At 50.9% G+C, this 20,905-nt stretch overlaps 12 protein-coding genes across 12 annotated transcripts; 8 read left to right on the top strand and 4 right to left on the bottom strand.

Annotated features, from left to right (window-relative positions):
* Positions 1-96: 96 nt before the first annotated feature.
* Positions 97-1,794, bottom strand: N7532_008281 (uncharacterized protein; the record flags this gene model as incomplete). Its single annotated transcript, XM_056620773.1, has 3 exons — positions 97-174; positions 310-670; positions 773-1,794. 3 exons carry the CDS (start codon positions 1,792-1,794, stop codon positions 97-99), a joined length of 1,461 nt encoding a protein of 486 aa, XP_056471579.1.
* A 1,111-nt stretch (positions 1,795-2,905) lies between these two features.
* Positions 2,906-3,100, top strand: N7532_008280 (uncharacterized protein; the record flags this gene model as incomplete). The annotated part of the gene is made up of 1 exon (XM_056620772.1): positions 2,906-3,100. The coding sequence occupies one exon, from the start codon at positions 2,906-2,908 to the stop codon at positions 3,098-3,100; it is 195 nt and encodes a 64-aa protein (XP_056471578.1).
* Positions 3,101-3,581: 481 nt separating this feature from the next.
* Positions 3,582-5,405, top strand: N7532_008279 (uncharacterized protein; the record flags this gene model as incomplete). Its single annotated transcript, XM_056620771.1, has 1 exon — positions 3,582-5,405. The coding sequence occupies one exon, from the start codon at positions 3,582-3,584 to the stop codon at positions 5,403-5,405; it is 1,824 nt and encodes a 607-aa protein (XP_056471577.1).
* Positions 5,406-6,003: 598 nt separating this feature from the next.
* On the bottom strand, positions 6,004-6,452 carry N7532_008278 (uncharacterized protein; the record flags this gene model as incomplete). Its single annotated transcript, XM_056620770.1, has 2 exons — positions 6,004-6,216; positions 6,402-6,452. 2 exons carry the CDS (start codon positions 6,450-6,452, stop codon positions 6,004-6,006), a joined length of 264 nt encoding a protein of 87 aa, XP_056471576.1.
* An 81-nt stretch (positions 6,453-6,533) lies between these two features.
* On the bottom strand, positions 6,534-7,259 carry N7532_008277 (uncharacterized protein; the record flags this gene model as incomplete). The annotated part of the gene is made up of 3 exons (XM_056620769.1): positions 6,534-6,724; positions 6,797-6,853; positions 7,172-7,259. The coding sequence occupies 3 exons, from the start codon at positions 7,257-7,259 to the stop codon at positions 6,534-6,536; spliced, it is 336 nt and encodes a 111-aa protein (XP_056471575.1).
* Positions 7,260-8,391: 1,132 nt separating this feature from the next.
* On the top strand, positions 8,392-10,070 carry N7532_008276 (uncharacterized protein; the record flags this gene model as incomplete). Its single annotated transcript, XM_056620768.1, has 2 exons — positions 8,392-8,646; positions 8,742-10,070. The coding sequence occupies 2 exons, from the start codon at positions 8,392-8,394 to the stop codon at positions 10,068-10,070; spliced, it is 1,584 nt and encodes a 527-aa protein (XP_056471574.1).
* A 527-nt stretch (positions 10,071-10,597) lies between these two features.
* On the top strand, positions 10,598-11,105 carry N7532_008275 (VOC family protein; the record flags this gene model as incomplete). Its single annotated transcript, XM_056620767.1, has 3 exons — positions 10,598-10,740; positions 10,795-10,957; positions 11,010-11,105. 3 exons carry the CDS (start codon positions 10,598-10,600, stop codon positions 11,103-11,105), a joined length of 402 nt encoding a protein of 133 aa, XP_056471573.1.
* A 1,849-nt stretch (positions 11,106-12,954) lies between these two features.
* Positions 12,955-13,818, top strand: N7532_008274 (uncharacterized protein; the record flags this gene model as incomplete). Its single annotated transcript, XM_056620766.1, has 1 exon — positions 12,955-13,818. The coding sequence occupies one exon, from the start codon at positions 12,955-12,957 to the stop codon at positions 13,816-13,818; it is 864 nt and encodes a 287-aa protein (XP_056471572.1).
* Positions 13,819-13,862: 44 nt separating this feature from the next.
* On the top strand, positions 13,863-14,507 carry N7532_008273 (uncharacterized protein; the record flags this gene model as incomplete). Its single annotated transcript, XM_056620765.1, has 1 exon — positions 13,863-14,507. The coding sequence occupies one exon, from the start codon at positions 13,863-13,865 to the stop codon at positions 14,505-14,507; it is 645 nt and encodes a 214-aa protein (XP_056471571.1).
* Positions 14,508-14,651: 144 nt separating this feature from the next.
* N7532_008272 (glycosyl hydrolase family 18) lies at positions 14,652-16,165 on the top strand (the record flags this gene model as incomplete). The annotated part of the gene is made up of 4 exons (XM_056620764.1): positions 14,652-15,372; positions 15,435-15,709; positions 15,781-16,074; positions 16,136-16,165. 4 exons carry the CDS (start codon positions 14,652-14,654, stop codon positions 16,163-16,165), a joined length of 1,320 nt encoding a protein of 439 aa, XP_056471570.1.
* A 1,522-nt stretch (positions 16,166-17,687) lies between these two features.
* N7532_008271 (aldo/keto reductase) lies at positions 17,688-18,937 on the bottom strand (the record flags this gene model as incomplete). The annotated part of the gene is made up of 5 exons (XM_056620763.1): positions 17,688-17,879; positions 17,912-18,193; positions 18,244-18,600; positions 18,684-18,834; positions 18,909-18,937. 5 exons carry the CDS (start codon positions 18,935-18,937, stop codon positions 17,688-17,690), a joined length of 1,011 nt encoding a protein of 336 aa, XP_056471569.1.
* A 1,126-nt stretch (positions 18,938-20,063) lies between these two features.
* On the top strand, positions 20,064-20,459 carry N7532_008270 (uncharacterized protein; the record flags this gene model as incomplete). Its single annotated transcript, XM_056620762.1, has 1 exon — positions 20,064-20,459. One exon carries the CDS (start codon positions 20,064-20,066, stop codon positions 20,457-20,459), a length of 396 nt encoding a protein of 131 aa, XP_056471568.1.
* Positions 20,460-20,905: the final 446 nt, after the last annotated feature.

Below are 20,905 nucleotides of genomic sequence, written 5' to 3'. Positions count from 1 at the left end.
CTGCAGACGTTCTACAGCTGTCTACTAGCACTTTATTTTGTCTTCTAGCACCGTGACAATCTACATTTTATACCAGTTTTGGGGGCAAGCAAGGCATCACCAGTACGCCTCAGCCAACTTAGGCAGCCGGTCCATTACGCAAGCGGCACACCCGGGCACAAGCGGAGCCGCCAACTACATTATTAAGTCAAGCATAGTATTACGGTGAGATGAAAATTGGCCAGTGGTATATTTCCAACACATGTGGCTTTCTCATGCTGGCGGCAAAAAAGAACCGAAAAGAACCGCTTGTATCAAAGCATAGCCCACCATCGCTTGGCCCGTGACCGACAGAATGCGGTAGCTCTTGCGGGGATCGTGCAGGCTATCCATGGCGGTCGACACCAACCACCAGTACCACAAAGGGTACCCCGACGAAATACGATTGATAATCTGGACATGATAGCTCGTCAAGGCCATGACCGCCAGCAGTCCCTGGGGGACAGCCAACCGAAACAGCATCGACCCTGGACTCACTGGGGAAGACGAATGACCGCCAGATCCAGAAGCCAACGTCGATGGAGCTTGAAGCGCCCACCACGATGACTTGACCAAAATCGCCAAGACTGGCGCAGCAAGAAGAAAGAGGGGGATGTTGGAAATTGTCCAATATCTCAAAAACCCGACATTCCTAGAGGTCATCATTAGCAACAAAGAACTATCACACATGTAGCCCGGCCCCCCCGCCGGGGGAGGGGGGGGGGGGGGAGCTCATGAGAAAGATGGCACGCACCAATAATGACCCTGGACCCAGCTATAGATACTAGGAAGAGGCCAGTTGCACCAAGGTCGGGCGCTAGTTTCCACCATGCAATAGCTGCGGTAGGCGAATATTTGGGGGACAATCATCCCCAACGCTACGATGGATCCACCTAGGATGATAACCACTAGCCGACGAATAGTGCGGTAAGGGATACCTTGAGTAAGGGCGGTCCAAGACAAGATAGCAGCATCGTAAGCAAACAAGAATCCGCTCAGAATTCCGTTACTGCGGACGAGGGTCGCAAGACCAAAAAGCACGCCTGCCGTGAGCACCAGAATATCCCGGAAGCGGATCGCCCCATTATGCTCGGCGATGAGGGACGACGTGTACAAATAGAAGCCCGAGATATTCAGAAAGGAGAAGATGGATTCTCCGTACGGTGCAGAGAGAAAGGCACCTGCCGGACAGATGATGTGCAGAGCAGCCGACAAGAAGCAAATTAGCCTCTGGGTGGCCGTTGCATGACCAAAGACGTTGGCAGAAAGCCCATACAGGGCTAGCACGGAGAGATAATGCGCGACGTGGGACAAGGCCACGCCGATCAATGCAGCTGTGACAGGCCCACCCTGGCCACCGGATCTGCGAATTCCTGATGACCGATCAGTGATATGATCTCCCGAGATTGGGGCGAGGCAGTCGGCCATCGGAGCAACCATTGAAAACTTACCCGAAAGAAAGAACCCGAGGACTCGGGGATAACTGAAGGCCCACTCTTGCTCGAAGATGTAGCCATTTTCCGCGGTGTGCAGAAAGTAAATGGCATCCCATCGGGCGAACTTGAATGTGAAGGGAAGCGACACGGCCTGGCTGTCGGGGGCCAGACCGGCCTGCTGGTCGGAGATCAATGTGGTGGAGGTGTCATAGCCCGGACCTGGACAGGCGACCACCACGAAGAATATGAGAGCTTTCCAGAGCCAGAAGGCGAGAGTCAAACTCCGACCAGGGTTGTCTACGCGTAACAGAGACGCCGAGACGCGGCCAATGGAGGGCATGACGGTGCCGCTGTTGTGTTGACGTCGATGGGAGCTCCTTGAGCAACAGCAGCCGAGGCATTTCCGCCCAGCTTTCATATCCCGAGCATAATTAGTCAGCGGAGCTAATGCAGCGCCGTACCCCGGCGGCGCCGCCGATCGTCCTATAGTTCGATTCGGCCCCAAGGTTTTCCTGCTCCGATGGAATCTTCTACTGAGGAATTACCGTGCGTCGTTCTATTGAAACAGGATGGTCGAATGCCACTGTACAAGATTTTGCACAAATTTAGAGCAGCGGTGCTTCGGAGGTGACTTCTAGCGGCTGTCAGCTAATACAATAGTACCGATCCAGGTCCAGTGGCAACAGAGACCGAGCCATACGAGACCTCTTGGCAGGTGGTCATCCGACGAGAAACGAAATCTGGGCAATTAACAACCAAATGTGATTCGGCCCACCGAGAACCTTGGGATGCTCTCAGCCCTATTGAGCTGGACCATGCGACGGAGTAAGGGTCTGATTCTCGATATACCGTATCGTATATTATGGGATGTCCTCAGGTACTCCCGTGAGCATGCCAAGCATTATGATCTAGGAGTACCTCTGCTTTCCTACGACCAAGTTTGTATTGGCAGACAAACATCACTGTGGTAACTCACCCACACTGTGCTGACTGCTCAAAATCAAGGAAACCCTAATTCGCCAGTGGGGCTCCGAACGCAGCCGGCGAAAGCATTTCGGCGCTTTTACAAACAGTTGCTCCGCGCCGACAGCTGTGGACTTTCTGCACTTTGCGGACCCGGTCTGCGCGGGACTTATGCTGGACGGCACGAACCGGAGATCAAGGTTTTTTTCGTGTTATTCGGTCTTGCAAGCGTGCCACGAGGAAAAGTCTGTCGCTGGCATGACCTGGAACCCCACCAAGAGGGCCTCGGGCCAAGTCCGCCCCTCTCATCGCGATGGAGTACAGCTGCTCAGTAATCACTTGCGCTGCTCAGTACAGCTGCTCAGTAATCACTGGCGCTGCTCAGTAATCACTGCCAGACTTTGATGGATGAGAATGGATTCGTGGTTCCGGGGTTGTGGTCGTAGAGAGGGTTCTTTCAGCCCGTGTTTTCGTACGGACGTAATGAGATGAACGGTTCCGCCCTGCTGCTGAGCGAAAAGCTGAAGAAGTTCGGCGCCGTAAGCGTCCGCCCTCTGATGCTCTTGGGACCAATAACGCCCGGAAATGGCCCAAGACTGCAGGGATGGGGCATCGCCAAGCAGCGCCCAGGGCCGGATGGAGCCAAACAGGAGGCCGGCGAGGGCAAAATCAGCTCAGTATGACGCAGGCTCGGTCTCGGAGCCTCAACTGCAATCTTCCTTCATCTGGATCGGCGGCCGGATGTGTCGGAGGCCGCAGTGGCCGATCCGCTCCACTCGCGAGAGATGCAGAGGTGTATAAGGCTGACCGCCCATTGATTTTGGCATTTGTGTACTGGTCAAGTCGATGCGACAAGACGGGGAGGCACCCGACAGCTGCACACGCCTTCCTTTCTTTTTGCCCCTTGCATCTCCTCCCAGCCCGCCATCTCCTGCCTGGATTCTCCTTCCTCTCTGTACTTGCTCGGCATTCTCGACATTCTTTCTCGACCCTCTTTGCAATCTGTTTTTCGCTGCGGTTTTGGGCTTCCCCCCACCAGCCTGTTTTCCCGCCCGCAGTTGACGCGCGGACGGTCTTGGATGCGTACGTGGATGCCTGGGGTTCTATAAACACCCTGCTATTCTGGGGAGGAGTTCGAATGTGGCTCCGCTTTTGAGTCCAAGAATGCTGTTGAATCTTGGTCTCACAGCGGATGCCGCAGCAGCTCATCCTCTGGATTCCACCTCGCGACCAGACACGCCGCCCACTGTCAACTCTCCTTACTATACAGCCGCTTTTTCGTTGCCCACGCTCCCTCTCCTAGGGCATTTCTACCCCAAATTACCGCAGCCGGATGCTCCTACGACCGGCTCTGCGACTGCCAGCGGTTCTGGCCACCCTGCGGGATCAGTATCCGGCCCGGCCATGAGCCCCGTCGCAACGTCGGGCGAAGGCGAGTCCTCACAAGCGCCACCACCTACGCTCACTAGACCTCGTGTCAGCTCGAATACCAACCGGAAGTTGACGCGCCCAAAGACCTCGTATCAGCTCGCGCACCCTGCCGCACATGCTCGTCACAAGCGTCTGAAACTCCGCCCCCGGCTGCTGCTTCAACTCCAGCAGGTGTCGCAGACACCGCGGCCTTTACCGATTCTAGATGTCCTCCCATCCACTCTATATCTGCCACGCCTAGCTCGAAGATTCCCGGCGTTGTTTCGCGGCCGAAATGGATTAGGCCCGAACGATCTCATCATTGTGATGAGTGAACTATACGAGCGGACCGTTTCCAGTATCCCCGAGAAACAGCCAAGCGTAGAAGGTGAGGATGAGGACCACCGCGAAGTTGTGGCCACCATCTGCCAGATGCTCCAGGAAGACGCGCGCTTGAAAGGGAAGGCGGAGATCTGTCTGAACTTCGGACCGGTCTGGGAAGCGACCCCGTTACCGAGTGGTTCCTATGAGTTTGTGGCCCGCACGGACAATGGCTTGCGCATTATGCGATGGGCATTGCGAGCTGGAAAGAGCCGTCGCGTCTCATCTGTTGCCCCGGGTACTCCGTCGCGTGACGACGGCAAGCGCTTCACCTTCAGCGTGATCGATCCTCACACTCGTCGGCATCCCGTCATCGCCTCCTTGACCCGAAACCATTTAGAAGTTTTCGATGAATATTCCGCCATCGCTCGATCGAGTACAGGCCCCACCACACCCACTTCAGCGATGTCGGTTGTTAGTGACATGTCGGACACTGAAGCTCCTCTCGAATCCAGCGACGTGGTCACCGTGGATGATGGTCTGCGCACACTGATCATCACTACTGGCATCTGGGTCGCCTTCCGCGAGGGTTGGTCTCACAACTTCAGTTATGGCGACCCGGTCTCGGCACCCAACGGCAAATCACTCGTCTCTCCGACCTCATCCAAAACCGCTTCGCCGACAGTGACCAAGGCTGAGAGCAGTGCACTTGTCGATCGGGATGACCTGAGCCCTATGGAAGAAGTCACCAACGGTGTGAACGGCAAGCGTTGCGCGTCTGTCTCTAGTGTCCGCCGGTCGAATACCATGGCGCCAGCCCCGTCGGAGGGAGGAAAGTCCTTTGGAAGCCTTTCTAAGCGTTCCAACTCCACCGGCGCCGCGTTCATAGAAAGAGCCAAGCAACGGACTTCCTCGGGCATCAGCAATCGATTGAATCGACATAGCATGTTCACTGCCACCGGCGAAAACGGCCGCGAGATTGTAGTCTCTCGTCCCCCATCCTTACGTCAAAACTCGAACGAACCTGAAGATGTCCCTACTCAACCCGGGCAATACAAGAAGAAAATAAAAGCTCAGCTAGCACCTGAAACTTCCAAACCATCACCATCCCCCGATGGTTTCGTCGACCGTGCTCCGGCAGGGCCTTGCCAGCCTTTAACTGTGAATGGGAAAGACCATGACGCGGCAAAAACGAAACGACGACACCGATTCAGCTCTCTCTTCGCGATCTTTCACCGGAAACAGGGGACACACTGATACCACCATTCCCTCCGCCCACTATTCTCATACGTATACCCTTGCATCTTGTCAGCGACCTATTTGTACTTCTTACACCGAAGCATCTCCTCGGTACCCCATTGCATCTGGAACAGGCGTTCCTCTGTCACTGTGGCTCGTCTGGTACGCAGCCCGGCCGACGCAGCCCGGCCGCTTCTTTCTTCCCCACTTGTCTATTTCACCTCACATCTGTACTACTCAAAGCCGCATCTCAGATAGCCATGTAGCATCATGACCAGCGAACCCCTGTACGATTGTGGATGACCTTTTCTCATGCCAACATACACATCATTCCCCTGACCTGGTCTTCGCAGGGGCCATATGAATATATTCCACCCAACCAATACTTGTGAACCCATTATCAAACCCGCCATTCTGAAATAGAGTAGACATCGTGAAAATGATGAATTCTCGATTAATGTGCATTTCATTTTTGACGTTCGACGTAGATGGTCTGTAATTAGACAATATGATATGTATTGGAGAATTAGATATCGGGAAGAGAGGCACCAGGCTATGCCATATGGTGCACAAGTCAATCTTATCGGCCACCCCTCATGCAAAGACAAGAACCCCATCAAAGTCTCAAGCTAGTCGTCACTTCAATGGCCTGGCCCTCAGCACTAATAGCCCACTGAGTGAACTTGTCCGCCATCTTCTCGTTCTTGCTGTCCTTTCCGATCAGAACGTGAGCGGGGTTAAGCAGGGGGTCCGAGGCGTCATCAGTGGCAGCCTTGTAAATGAAAGTCCGGTTGGCGATCTCCTGATCAACAGACAGATAGGTTAGGTGCTACGGTCGGTAATGGTGTATTCATCCAGAAGGACAGCAGCCGTCAGAGCCTGGATGGGGTAGGCAATGTACTGGTAGTACCAGGTCGAGCAAGCAGTCGCCCAGGGGACCTCGCCGATCTCGATTCAGAGCTGCCAGTCCTTGATGTTGGCGGCGGACATGTCGTAGCGGGAAAGGAAGCAGACGAAGAGATCACTGGTGCCGGCATCGGCGTAGCTGTAGATATTCGAGAACATGGTCTTGATGTCCCTGCCGTGGGAGAGCTTGGCCGGATTCGGCTTGGGGCCGACGAGGAGGAAGCGGTCGCGCCGGGCGTATCAGGCCGGTCCCTTGGCGAAGCCTTTCATGATGGCGATGGACTCGGCGGCAGGAGTATAGGTGATTCCGATGTCGATGGTGCCGTCCTTACAGGTAGTTGATGCTCTCGATGGTATCATATTGTACCACTCGACGGCGAGGGGGTCGGAGCCATTGCGGACGCTGGACTTGATGAAGGCGTTGGCGAGGGCTGTTTTACATCAAGTTATGTCAGAGAATGGCTCAATGGCCAGTTGAGGGTCATCAGTGAGTAGCGACATACCCTTAATCAGACCACTCTGGCCAGCGCCTCCGTTACCAATACGGAGCTGGACATCGTCTTTGGCATCATCAGAGTAACCACCGTCGTAGGTCGCAGCAGGGTCGACGGCAAAGGCCGAAGGCAGCGAGCATCAAGCCCGAGAGAACATTTAAGGAACGCATGATGAGATCGAGATATCAGAGCTACTCCGCAAAAGAAAAGCAAAAGAATGACTGGGGGTGAAGGTCTAAAAGAAGGACAGGGTCGGACAAGAAACGCCTCGATCGAGCACAAAAGCCAAGAGATATGCGATTTTATACTTTCTGGCGGAATGCCACGAACAGCTCTTTTTTCGATTCATTTGAGGTCATAACATATTATCTGCGAGTGGCTTACAGATATGTTTTGAGAGAGTGGCCCGACATTTGGATCTCCATGAAGCACGCTTTTGATTGCCTATAGCCTCGTCGTCTTGCTCAGTCATCTTTCCAAGGTTACTTCAATACATCTACTATGCGGGGGCATGTGCCTTTTTAATCCTCATTCCAGATCTATTTCAGATATCACTGATATGCTGATTCTGAAACGACACCTTAGACTAGTCAGCTCCCTGATCTATAAATTGCAGTAGAAAGTTTGCTTTTCGACGGGAAACTCCAAAAGCAGGCAGAATGGCACATAATAAGACGCAAGCAAGTGAATCGAACAAAAGAAAGGCAAATAGCAACAGAGGAAAGCTCGAGGTATTCAAGCACCAGCCTACAGGAGCGTGACCCTGATCAAGTGTCTTCTAGATTTGAATCTGGCCCTCCGGGAGGACCCACACGTAACTGAGGTTCGAGAGCCTCTATCCCACAAATAGGAGCTTTTACCGAACTCAGATCAATGCGATTACAGTACACATTGTTACTTGGATACACTCTTGATTCAATCCTCACTGTTTGACCAAGCTAAAATTCCTACGAGCAGGGCAACTGTTCGGACTGACCTACCTGGCGCTCTACCTGGCACGCCCTTCAGAGTTACTCTAAAGACCCGAGCCGCAGTAAGGCTTAGCACAGCAACGGTACGGTTGCAAGTCAATACTCCTAGGAGGCCCTAGTGGTGCAGAGAAGGCCATTTCTGGCACACCAGCACATATCGTTATTGTACCCATTTACAACTGGTAAGTTGCTGACCTAACGTTTGACCATGCACGGTGGCCAGTTAAAAACGCGTAACACCAGGCGCTCACGGTATTTAGATCGCCAAGAAGCGCGCTTCTGGTTGTAGAAAAACCGACTTTGGTAATCTATATTTGCGTTCGAGATTGTAATTAGAAGAACATTCGAGATATTCTATGCATTACAGTCACAAATATTGAATCCGAGTCTATGATTTGTCGTTATTGACTCTTAGAGGCAGAGTCTTTCCGTCATCTGGTGGTCAATTTTTGGCCAGTTCCAATTTTGATTTGTTCCATTTTTGGCCTGTTCCAGTTTCGGTCCCTTCCAGTTTCGGCTGCTTCCAGTTTCGGCCCCTTCCAATTTTTACCTTGTTATCTTTGGAGTAGGACTAAGATACAAATAGCCCTGATTGTCTAGCGAACAGCAACGCGATCGCATTCATCGGCCAATATGGGAAGAGGCAAGAGAGGCAAGAAGCCCAACAGTCGCAGAAACCAGCCACCAAGCGCACGAGATATTCAAACTCCCGTCACAGACAGAGAGAATACAACTGAGCAGGAGGGAAACCTCTCCCATGAAGAATCAGCGGGGGAAGAATTTGCTTCCAATGCTGGAGATCCCCAGGGGTCAGACCCAGAGACTGGGAGCGAAGAGGAGAATGAAGACCCACCAGCCGAGGACAAGCCAATCCCCTTAAAAAGGTGGGTAAAAGAAGTGATTCGTGATGAGGCGAGTGGCGATCAAGCCGGGTCTATTGAGAAATTCTTCAATTCCGAAGACCTTGACGCCAGTGCGTGCAGGCCTTTTTCGAGAGGCTTAACCAGCAAATCCGAGCTGCCAACCACAAACATCAAGTAGCCGACCTTGATGAAGGGACTATTCCACCTAGAGCGTACGATCCAATTGCAGATACCTGCAGGAGGGAGATCTTGGCGCAAAGAGGCAACCCAGAAGCGGCATGGGATGCTTTCCATCGGACTCGCGATCTACTCAAGCTGCTCAATCGGCCACATCATCTACCCAGGAGCTGGAACTTTCACCCCTCCTGGTATGAAAGGCTATGCGGGCCTGATCCGACAATTCGCGACCTTTCCGACGAGGAAAGTGAAGCATCGGAGGACGAAACCCAAAGTGTGGATGATTTGAGACGAGAGCAACAATCTACCGATGATTATTCAGGGTCGGATGATCCTGAAACCTCTATGGAAAACCGACCAACGCGCCTGGATTCATTAGAATCCAGGGCAATGAAGGAGCAACGTCGGCAGAATGGAGGAAAGGTTCTCTACTGGTGGCCTAAAGGCACTGGCTCGCAAATATTTGTCCGCTATGGTGATCGCTCTGCCCCGATTTATCGAATTAGAGCTGGATCTCACGAAATCTATGACCAAAAGCGCGTTGAAAAGGTTCTTACGACCAAGACCCGTGGTAGTCAAAAGGTCGAAATTATGAAGGATGGAATCCTATGCGAAGAGTGGCGGTTTAGTCGACAGCATGTCGAAGATATTCGCGGCATTGGTTGGAAGGTCGAAGATGATGATGAAGTAGGCATCGACCCCTTGTCATTTATTCAACCGGTGCCTCATTCCGTGTTTCCACAAACTCGAGCCTTGGTCAAATGGAAAGATGGCACCTTCACTTTGGAGGGCAGGCAATTCGTCAGACGTATCACGAACGGTTCCTCTCATCAAGGCGACCAAGTAATCTACCAAAAAGCAAAGGATCTCGAAATTGCCTATCGTCTCAGGCATGGCTGGGACGAGTCTGATAGTGAGATCGACCTTGACGACGATAGATCGCCTCATTGTTATACAAAGGTGAAGCGTCGATCTGGAATTGAAACCGATACTGAGACTGACAATGACGTCTCCTCATTGCGCTATACCAATCAGGCACTGAAGCGAATGCCTGCTTCAGCTCGTCATCGTGGAAGAGCTCGAGCTCGTTTTGAGGACGACGTGGATCTACAGAGCGATGAATCGGGATCGGATCGCATGAAGAGGAACGGTGTTAGGTCAAAAAGATCTACACGACATCCAAGACAAGGTAATTCAAAAGATAAAACGATCCGCATTCTGGAAGAGAAATTGCAGCGACTTGAGATGAATCAACATCGTCGCTACCGCTGATGAGGTATAGAGGTTTATGTTGTCTTGCTATTGAGTTGTTCAGTATTTAGACGAGCAGGTCTCGTTGTCAGAATGTATTTGCACTTTCACTTTTTCATACTGTAAATCCCAGGTCGAAACTCTCCAGGCAGACTGTAATTTACGCACCATCATGCAACAAAAGTACAGACGTCCACGGGATCCCGTCGCGGTCCACACTGTCGAACTAGTGCCGGGAAGTCCTTCCGGGCGGCAGCGTTCCAAAATTCGTCTCCAGTGACGACCAGGTCTGGGCTTTCCAATTTTGCCGCGATTTGAACCGTTCTCGATGGGACTAATGTATAATTTGATCCGGAATACACTACTACCCCGAGACAAATGGTTATGGCGGCATGTACCACAATCGGTAGGGCTGAGATGCACACCTCGGGATCCATGCATCGGCGCCGACCGGCCCGTTCCCGACGTTGTGAAATAGCCGGTAACTGGCCTACATACCTACTTCCCATTCTCAAATTCGACGCCCGCCTCACCAGCATCGTCAGGATATGACTGGAAAATTTGCAGTCCGGTCGCTGGACCACTTGGTTCTCACAGTCCGATCCATTCCAGAGACAGTGGACTTCTACACGACCCATCTAGGGATGCGGCATGAAGTCTTTACATCACCGAAGGATCCCTCGGTAGAGAGGTGAGGACATCCCACCCACACTTTCGGAAGAGGACTTAATGACCGAATGAACAGGCACGCCCTGCTCTTTGGCACTCAGAAGATCAATCTTCATCTTTCTGGGAAAGAATTCGAACCCAAGGCGCAGAATGTCAAGACCGGCAGCGCCGATTTGTGCTTCTTGACAGATGAGAATGTGGATAAAGTTCACCAAGCCTTCCAGGATGCCAAAATAGAGGTGAGCCGATGGAGGATTCCGACGAGTAAAAGTGCTAAGCTAGTTACCACAGGTCCTTGAAGGTGACCAGGTCGTCGATCGCACCGGGGCGGTTGGAAAGATTCGAAGTGTCTATGTGAGAGACCCAGATGGGAATTTGATAGAGTAGGCAACTCCAACTCCAAAACCAAAATGAGGAATTAGTCTGACAAGCCACAGGGTTTCAAACTATGCTTGATAGGGTTGGAAAATAGTGGGAAGGTTGATTCGATATTCAAAAAAGATGAGAGTGGTTAGAAACTAAATACCACTAAGGATCCATAAATATGAGAATATCTCAGATAGGAAGAATGAAATAAGAAAACCAGAAAATGTGTACGAATGTGGTTCTACAGGAGTTGGAAAAGGTAATGCAAAGCCTGAATCAGAACAAAATTCAGCAGAAACGAGCAAATTAACAACGAAAACAATCAAAAAGGAAAAGGAAAAAGATTGACCAGAAACATAAATAATTGACAGGAAACGTATATGGAACTGGTGTTATAGCAGACATCCCTTTGCACTTTCGTGTTCTCATGGCAGTATCTTTCGAGCTCCGAGGCTGGCATTTGACACAACGGCATGAATCTCGCAAGGCTTGTAGAAATGGTCTACCCACAGGGGCATCAGCAAAATGCAACAAGCCTAGATCTGGTGCTCTCTCAATTCTCGGGATATCTTCTGCGCCTAATATCAAAGCACACTCGTCGAAGATTGTGTTCTGCGATGGGAACGGTGTGGGTGAAAGATCAATTAGATCTTCATTCATGTCGAAGAAATCCCCAGGCCAAAAAGTTAGCGACGTGAGGGTAGAGTAGATGAAATGTGGAATGTAGGTTCGAATAATGCATTTTTCTGATGGATCGAAACCAAACTCGCTAAGAAGCCATTGGCAATAGGTGCTGAGATTGACCATACATTTCCAGTCATTCTGTCTATTGCCCAATGAACATATCAGAGTCTCAGGACTAGAGATGCTGTAAATACGCGTGATTTGTACTTCTGAGCCCCACTTTCCAGCAATCACTGGAATTATAATGGTTATTCTAGAGCCTTCCGCGCTTAATATGGATTGCTGCCTCCCACTCTCGGTTTCCAAGATAATTAAGGATGGGTCAGGGCGGGGTGCTTTTACCTTCCTTTTTACAATAGTGCTCGACAACACGGGCACTCCCTTTCCCCCTCTGCCGACCATACATCACTAACTATTCCATGAATCTTCCATGATCATCATCGAAGGCAGCGACATTTCCATACTGGCCATGTACAGGAGGTTTTATATCACAATTATTTACGTATTATGAAGAAATTCAAGTATATCGAAGAATACTAGATCCAGAACCGGGATTAGCGACAGCAATGAATCGATGCGCACCCGCCATGAAACTATGCTGAGACCCTGGGGCTCGGGGATATCGATACCAGCGAGCGGAGGCGTCCTCGGTTGTCAAAAGTACTGCGTGGCAATATGAACCAAGTTCAAATCTTCTCGGTGCCGAGCCATATCAAGTTTTTATTGAGAAGACCAACTCATTCTGCTGAATAACTCTCCTAAGAATTCGAGTCAAGAGGAAACTCATCGGTCGGACTCAAGCTTTTTCTTCTCTTCGAACTCGCCGCCGCCGTGATCGCCGATTGACAGGTTAACGACGTAGTCGGAGACTAATTCTTCGTGAGGAGGGGCAAACTGCGTGTAAATTGGTTACCAGGATTCCCGCACGTGATAGTTCTGCCACTCATATTGATCACTTTCCCGATGGCCGCTATCGTCCGCCGTATTATGTGGGGCTACCCCGTACAAAAACTCATGTCCCGTCACTGTAAATATTCAGATCAGGAAATTGACCCCGGGCCGCTTTGCCCTGGGACACTTGGTTTATTTGAGTGAAGGGTTCACCCACATCTTGACACCTTTGCAACTTCGCACCTTTCAACCCATTGACATACCTCCAAGGGCTTCACCAGTCCCGTCGTCCAGGATGGCAACACAAAGCCCGTGGATTCTGCGTTTCCCCTCTGAAATAATTTCATCCATTGTGTCGTTTCTGCCAAACAAAGATGTCAAGTCCTTGCGCTTGACGTGCAAAGCCCTCGGCGAGATTTCACCATTCTCCTCCTCACGTGTGTTCCTTTCGGCCAACTCGTTGAACATCCAAGTTTTTCGGGCTGTAGCAGACCATCCAAAGTTTCGCCACGAAATCAGGGAGATCATCTGGGACGACGCACGGTTTGTATTCGCGCCGTTGATATGGGAAACCGTGCACCCAAGCATCGACCCAGAACGTATGGAAATCAACTCCAATAAGGGATGTCCCATCTGGTTCACAGAGGAATGCGAAGAGAACCGCTACAGGATAAAGCATCGGAAATACCGCGACGTGGACCGACCTGACCATGCTGCACGTCAGCACCAGATGGATGCCCAAATGCCATTGAAAGCCTGCTGGAAGTATTATCGGCAACTATTGGATGATCAGACGTCTGTGATCGGATCCGAAGACGACAAAAAAGCCTTTCTTTATGGCCTGGAGCGATTCCCACGGCTCAAAAGAGTGACCGTTACGCCTGCGGCTCACGGCTGGCTGTTTGCTCCACTGTACGAGACACCTATGATCCGAGCATTCCCATACGGATTCAACTATCCGATTCCACGAGGATGGCATTGTGATCCTGTTGAATGTCAGGTTGTCGGGCCGCTACCGTGGTCAGAGGCAACAGAGGACTACAAGGAGCTATGGCGAGGGGCTCGAATTGTTCTTCGCCTTTTGTCACAGGCTGAGAAGCATAATGTTTCCGAGCTGAGCTTCGACTCTAAGCAACTCCACACTGGACTTAACTTTTGATTTTCGACCAGCCATGTGAGGAGTACAATCAATTTGCGGCCATCATGAAACGTCCAGGCTTCCGGCGTCTTCATCTGTCTTTACTTACTGGTAGTAGTGGCTACTGGACAGGATTCCAAAGCGGATTATTCCGTCAAGCTGTGAGCCTGGCCAAGGAATTGACCCATGTCCATTTATCAACTACATTCAATGATGGATCTCATTCAATGAGGGATCCACCTATTCCCCTGAAGGAGGTTCTGCCTATTCAGGAGTGGCCGAATCTGTCTCATCTGGCGCTCTCTCGTTTCAGCATTGATACGTCAGAGTTGATGGACATACTCAAATTGGCACCATCCTCATTACGATCTCTTGACTTGGAATTTATCGAGTTCCCCTTTGATGAACTGTGTTTGACTGGTCTACTAGAGAGGATACGAGAGGAACTGGATTGGACTAAGCGAGATCAACCACTGAAACCGACTGTCACAATCACAATGAAAGGCCATCGCATATGGCCGGGGAGGTTCATCAAGCTTTCAGACGAGGTGGCAAGCTTTCTCTATGGCTCTGGAGAAAATCCCCTGAATGGACCAGATACACGCAGCCCCAAAGACGGATACGGGACGAATCATGACCTTTTTGAGGCGGAGTACACTCGGCCCAACGTCAATTTCCTGGATCTTAAGAAACTGGGAATCATTTGTTAGGAATGCTACTCAGCTGATCCCAAGCAAAAACTCCTTGAGGAAGTTTGCTGGCCGCCTTACACGTCCAATTCAAAGCGAGATTTACAGCTCGAGGAAGCCGAACGGTCCCTCGCAACTCCAGAGGCATCCGATAACTCCTCGATAATGAAAGAAGCCGCGTACCACTCCCTCCAGGCGCGCGGTGACTACGACCCTTTCCATCTCAAGGCAGGTAAGGGTGCCGGAGTGCCTAATACGTTCTTCGGCCTCGATGACACTGTCTACAAACAGGCAGACAAGATGATGAATAACAATAAAGGAAAGATCGGGGGCAGCTGCACTGACTGCGTTGGATGTATCGACGATCCCGAAGAAGACATGTGCTGTGGCTGCGTTTGCATGGACTGCGTGTATGGCTACAGTGATCTAAAGAACTGTGATTCATGCGATGATATTCCGTCCGGTACATGGCCGTGGGTTGATTATGTGGACATCAGCATCAACAAGCGAGAGGACGCCGAGGGTACCAGTGAGGATGTCCAGCCTTCTCATCATCATGGAGTCTCCCATGGACATCATGGTCATTCTCATCTGCACCGACGAGTGAGCGGTGAGGCCACCCTCTCCGTGAAGAAAGTCACCGTATGCGACGATTACAAGTGGTGGGTTGACGGGGTTGGTCGATACCCTGCCTTCCCCAAGGACGCGCAGAATCCCTGGGATGGCATCGAGAACGGGAAGTGGGATTCGATCTCGCGGTACTGGGGAAACAGCTCGGAGTCCTGCACCAGTTGGGCTGTTTCCCAAAACCCCGTGGCGGATAAAGTGTGGGTGGGACCTTCTCTTCTGAACCCTCTTGGGAGCATGGAGAGAGCCCAGTATCAGAGTACGTATTGAGGGTGGCGAGACTGGGAGAAATTAAAAGGAATGGACCACTGACGTCTTTAGCCGAGCATGTCTTTGAGGGGCAACTGATTGGTGACTTTTTCACCTATTGGCTTGATCAGGGCAAGGCGAGTGCTCAAGCCGCGAAGACGAGCACGGCCAAAATTTCTTGCTCGGATATCAAGGATCTGTTTACGACATCTAGTAGCGCTTTCCCATGGAAGATTGGCATCACGAAAGTGCCATTTATTGAAAAAATGCTTTATGAGCTTGGCAATATCGGTCATCTTGACCGGCTGACTATTTTCATGGGCCGACCCAACCTGAGAAAAGGCATTGTGAGTTCTTGTTTCGTGCTGGTCTGGTATTTCATTGTGTGTGTTCATCGCTAACCTTGGGCCCCCTGTAGCTCTTCTCCGGGAAATCGAACGATATAGACGTTTTCAAAAGAATGACGGCCGATCAACAGGTCCTTTCGGCTAAAGAGCTTGGAATGGTCTTCAACTACATGAACGAACCGGACGTTTGGAGCAAATTCTGCGCCACTTACGAGGGCATCTACGACCTTCTGGGTCAGTGGCAGACTTACTACAACAACAACCCCAACGCTCCTCTGCCCCAAGGCCTGAACCTTCCTGACCTCCAAGATGAGTGGAAGACTTACATCAACACTGCGCTCGATCAATCAGATGCATACCTGGTCGTAAGTCAACATCGATATATCTCTTTCTGGCTTGCATCTAACACGGGGTTCGTTTTCTTAGAACTGTCACCAACCCACAATGGGTTGCTAGATGGGGTGGTCTTTGGTGGTTCAACAAAGGCCAGATTCGGATGGGCCGCAGTTGTCCTAATTTGCCAAGGTAGTAAGTAACCTTGGAACTGCGAAAGACCCTGAGAGATTTTGGCCCTCATCTCAATTCTATACCTGAGTATATTTGCATATCGAGTTTCTCTTCCAAGGTTCGATTTTCGATCCTGAATAGTTAACGAGTAGAATCTCTTGTAAATCGCCATCAAAAAGGGATAGGATATCTAAAACTTGACTCATGACCAGATTTGTATGGCTTGATTCCACAGCTCCAGGGTTAACTTTGTCTTTGAAGTAAAGGCAAGATGTTGGTTTGACTCGGGTACATGATAGTACAAAAGACGAGTTCTCGACCTGAGGTCAAAGGGTTCGGCGGGTCGGAGATTCGGGAATCAGCCTGTCGAAAGGCCTGACGAGATCCAAGGATATGGATGGGAGGCCCCGACTAGAAGAGATCGAGCAGGGATCATTCCATCGAGCTCGGTGCCATGTCAGAATGGTAGCTATGATCGGCGTTCGCCAAGCTTGATACCATCTTGTGAAATCGATCTATGCAGGATATTGGCACGCCAGGAATCCACCGTGGCTGGAAAGAGTGCCCCTTCATCACTGAATAGTTACAAATAGTTACAGGTGGAGCTGGAGTGTGACCAAGAAGATCGAGAGGGGGTGTAGATTGGCTCGGCTTGGCGGATAATACTTCCGCAAAGGGGTGGGGCAGTATTCTTGCTTCACTGGGCGAAGTATGCAGCGACGGCAACTGGAGCAGGCTGGGGTAGATGTAAACTTTATGTTATCTCGACTTCGAATGGTGGTATACTTCGCATTTGGGGCTGGCATTAGGTTGACAGTATCTCAGGGTCCCAGCAGACAGGATAGCATTAGAGTCAAGGGTTTCGGCACTCTGCATCGCCTCGCAGATCAATGGTTCCTCTGAGTGGAGGGAGCCGCCAAAGGTCTGACATTGACCCTCGGGCATTCCCCCTTTCTGGAACTCTGCCCACCGCACGCCAGGCAAAAATTGGTTCCAAGTGCACATTTTCATTCTCCATTGCGTGTCCCGCGGACAAAATACGGCATTCGGTTGGGATCAATCGCGTGGTTGACAGCGCAGTTTGTTCGGGTCGGCAACGCTCGCTGCAGGATCGCGAGGCTGCTTACCACCGGAATAAATCAGGCGACGCCATGTGGAGGTCTGGGCTCAGCAGCTGAAGTGGCTTCACTGGATACCGAGGACGGAGTGGTGTGTGCTATTTCAAATCTCCGGCTCTTTTCGTCTGCTGGCATACTGCGGCCTTGACGTGGTGCCTCTAAAGCCGAACGCAATAGGCCCGAAGAAAGTATGTCGATCCTCAATCATTTTCATTTCAAACATGGCCTGCCGCGAGAGCAAATGGGATAAAGAACACGAGTTTGCATGTGAAGTGATGCGTTGGAAAGGAAAAGCAAAAGTGTGATTTCTAGCAGCTGCCGCGACATGTGATCCAGCCATGCAGCGAGAGGGCTTACCGCTCCATCGCAACAAGTCCCTTGGCAACATAAGGCTCCTCCAGATATTGAATCTCCTCCGCGCTGAGCTTCACCTTCAGACTGCCGACAGCCTCATCGATACGCGCAGTGCTACTCAGACCAACAATGGGGCACTCGTTCGGGTGACTCAAGGACCAGGCCAGCGCAATCTGCGCCATGCTCACCCCCTTTTACAAGCAAGCTTCTCCACCCGATCGACGATCTCTTTGTCCGATTCGGTCTCGCGGTTGCGGACCAGCACCTTCAGAGCTCCATCGGTGTTCTCGCGCACCGTGGAGCGCGAGTTCCAGGGTCTGGCGAGGACACCGCGGGCCATAGGGGACCACGGGATGAGGCCGACGCCGCTGTCGAGACAGTAGGGAATCATCTCGCGCTCTTCCTCGCGTGCGATGAGGTTGTGGTAGTTCTGCATCGAGATGAATTGGTGCCAACCCTTGCGAGCGGCAATGTTTTGGAGGGTTTGGAACTCCCAAGCGGCCATCTGCGAATGATCATTAGTATCGAATGCAATTAGAAACCACGGAGACATACCGAGCTGGCGCCGATGTAGCGCACCTTTCCGCTCTCAACAACATCGTTGAGAGCTTTCATGATCTCCTCGCGAGGAGTCTCACGGTCGAGACGGTGGATCTGCAACACATCGATGTAGGTGCCCAGCCGCTTCACGCTGGCGTCCACGGCATCGAGGATGTGCTTGCGCGACAGTCCAACGCGATTAACGAAGTCGCCATCATTACGGGCGGACGCGGCGATAGGCGGGAATTTGCCCTCGTCGTCGACGCCGTAGAAGCACTTGGTCAAGATCACGACGCGGTTACGCGGGATGTTGTACTTCTTCAGGGCCTTGCCAACAACCTCTTCGGATCGGCCGTGCGAATAAACATCCGCCTTATTTCGTTAAGTACATATTCAAGATACTTCTGCGAGACTCAAACTGACCGCTACCCCCGGAGGGTGGGGGATTGACTTACAGTGTCCCAGGTGTTGATGCCCCTCTTATAGGCGTGTTCGATCAGCGGCAGGGATTCCTCTTCATCCAGAACCCAGTCTTGCCATTGCTTGCTGCCATAGGACATGGTACCCAGGATGATCTTGGAGATCTTCAGGCCCGAGTTACCCAGGCTATATTTCCATAGAGCTCAACATGGGCTCGACCAAAAATATCAGGAGTCGTGCTGCGGGGTGCGGGGTCCTACCGAAGGTATTCCATCTGCGTGTCCGACATGTTTCAATCGAGAATATGGTAAGAATTCTGCAATTATGAAGAAAAGAAAAAGAGTTAGCGAGCACGATATCTTGCTCCTTTTAGTCGACAAAGCGCGGTATAGTTGGTGCGGTATAGTTGGTGACGTGAAATCGCGATTTGTGAGGGGAAGCCTGACTGCAGGGCATTTTGATCTTTAATGACTCACCAAGCTTCAAGACAACTGATCGGCGACAGGGATTGTGAGACAAATGATGCAGCGCAACCAAATCCGAGATACAGGAGAGAAATCAAGCTCCAACTGGTGCAAGTGCAAGCGGAATTAATAATCTCGTCTGGAGAAGGTGATATGCCGAAATCCACAAGCGAAGCTCCCTTAGCCGACGGTTACCCGGCAATCTGTCCTCTCGCCCACTCACAGTCGACGCAGCGCACCACTCGGGCTGAAGATCGGTTGTAAAGATCCGGGGTAAAGCCTGAATTCTTGTGGTGTCTCAACAGCTATTTTGGATAGCGCTTATTTAGAAGCCAGCGCCTCGACACAGACATTGGTGTGCACCCTACCACCTCGAGAACGTTCGATAAGATTTTTTGTACTACTTTGTCTGTCGACCATCGCCAATTGTGTTTTCGATTTGCATGATACATGCTTGCACGAATGTGGAGATGACACGAAGAGGTCCTCGGTCGCATGGAATTCTGGAGTGGAACTACGAAACACCCAATCGAGCATTATTCGCAACAACAATCATGGCACAGAAAAATGTACATGCGATCGACTGAGTCCATCTGCAACCTCGCTAGGTGTAATTGCCGCCATATGTTCATATGTCTGGCGCACTGCCATGTAAATCGCTTAGCTCGTCATGGCGATACCCTCGAGGTGAAGATATGGCTGAGCGTGATCTTGCCACGAAACCAACTCTTGTCCCTCAGGCTACTCATTTCTCTACTTCAAATTCTTCCAGCGAAATTCAATTGATAATAAGGGGTTTGAGCTGGATGGCTTCGTGCATGCTGGGAACCTTTATAACGCCTTCTGGGATGACCAAGAGTTTATCTTTGGTGATAGGGACGGCGTTGTTTTTACTGGCTTCACGGGTGAGCTCGATGTTATCGGTCACGGGTTTACCCATGGTGTGGTGCAATGCGCAAGCCGACTTGGATTCCAATCCAGAGTGGTGCTCTCAATGAGTCTATTGCAGATGCCTTTGGTGTTATGATTAAGCAGTGGGGTGAAGGCAAGTGTCCCAAGACGGTTGACCAAGCCGACTGGCTTATCGGGGAGGGAATTTGGGCTTCTGATGTCAATGGCAGAGCTCTCCGAGATATGAAGAACCCCGGAACAGCTTACAATGATCCTCAAGTGGGGAAAGATCCCCAGCCTGCGCACTGGAAGGATTTCAAGGAACTCCCCTTAAGCAAAGACCGAGGGGGCATTCACATCAACTCTGGCATCCCAAATCGCGCTTTCTTTCTTGCTGCCACTATGATTGGAGGATATGCTTGGGAAGGTGCTGGTCTTATTGGTACCGCACTCTGACAAGTGGTAAGCTTCGGGAAGATGCTAAATTCAAGGACTTCGCCGACCTTACTATTGAGAATACTGGTGAGCACGAGGACAAGATCAGGGAAGCTTGGACACTTGTTGGATATCCATTTCCTGAGAAGAGGGATGAGCTGTGATTGCTTGAGGCACGAGTTAACTCATAATAATTTCAAAAAAGCCTCAGATTGAAATTTTTGTGACTGTTCTTCCTACGCTTTTTCAAAATTTTTGGCTTCGTATTTTTCATCTTATTCTTCACGATGATGGATGTTTAACAGGAAACTAGCCTTGGAGGATGAGTGGGAGTTTGAATCTGTTCCTATTATAAAATTGTTGAATTGAATGTTGGCGTAGCGATCACTCATGAAACTGAAAATCATTTCATCTGCTCATCGTCCTCAATCCCATGATTTCAACATTAGCACATATTGCCCAGCATT

The sequence above is a fragment of the Penicillium argentinense genome (assembly GCF_028826775.1).
Source record: "Penicillium argentinense strain IBT 30761 chromosome Unknown utg000009l_segment0_segment0, whole genome shotgun sequence".
Lineage (NCBI taxonomy): Eukaryota > Fungi > Ascomycota > Eurotiomycetes > Eurotiales > Aspergillaceae > Penicillium > Penicillium argentinense.
The sequence above is the reverse complement of the archived record's forward strand: the minus strand, read 5'-3'. Positions and strand labels throughout refer to the sequence as shown.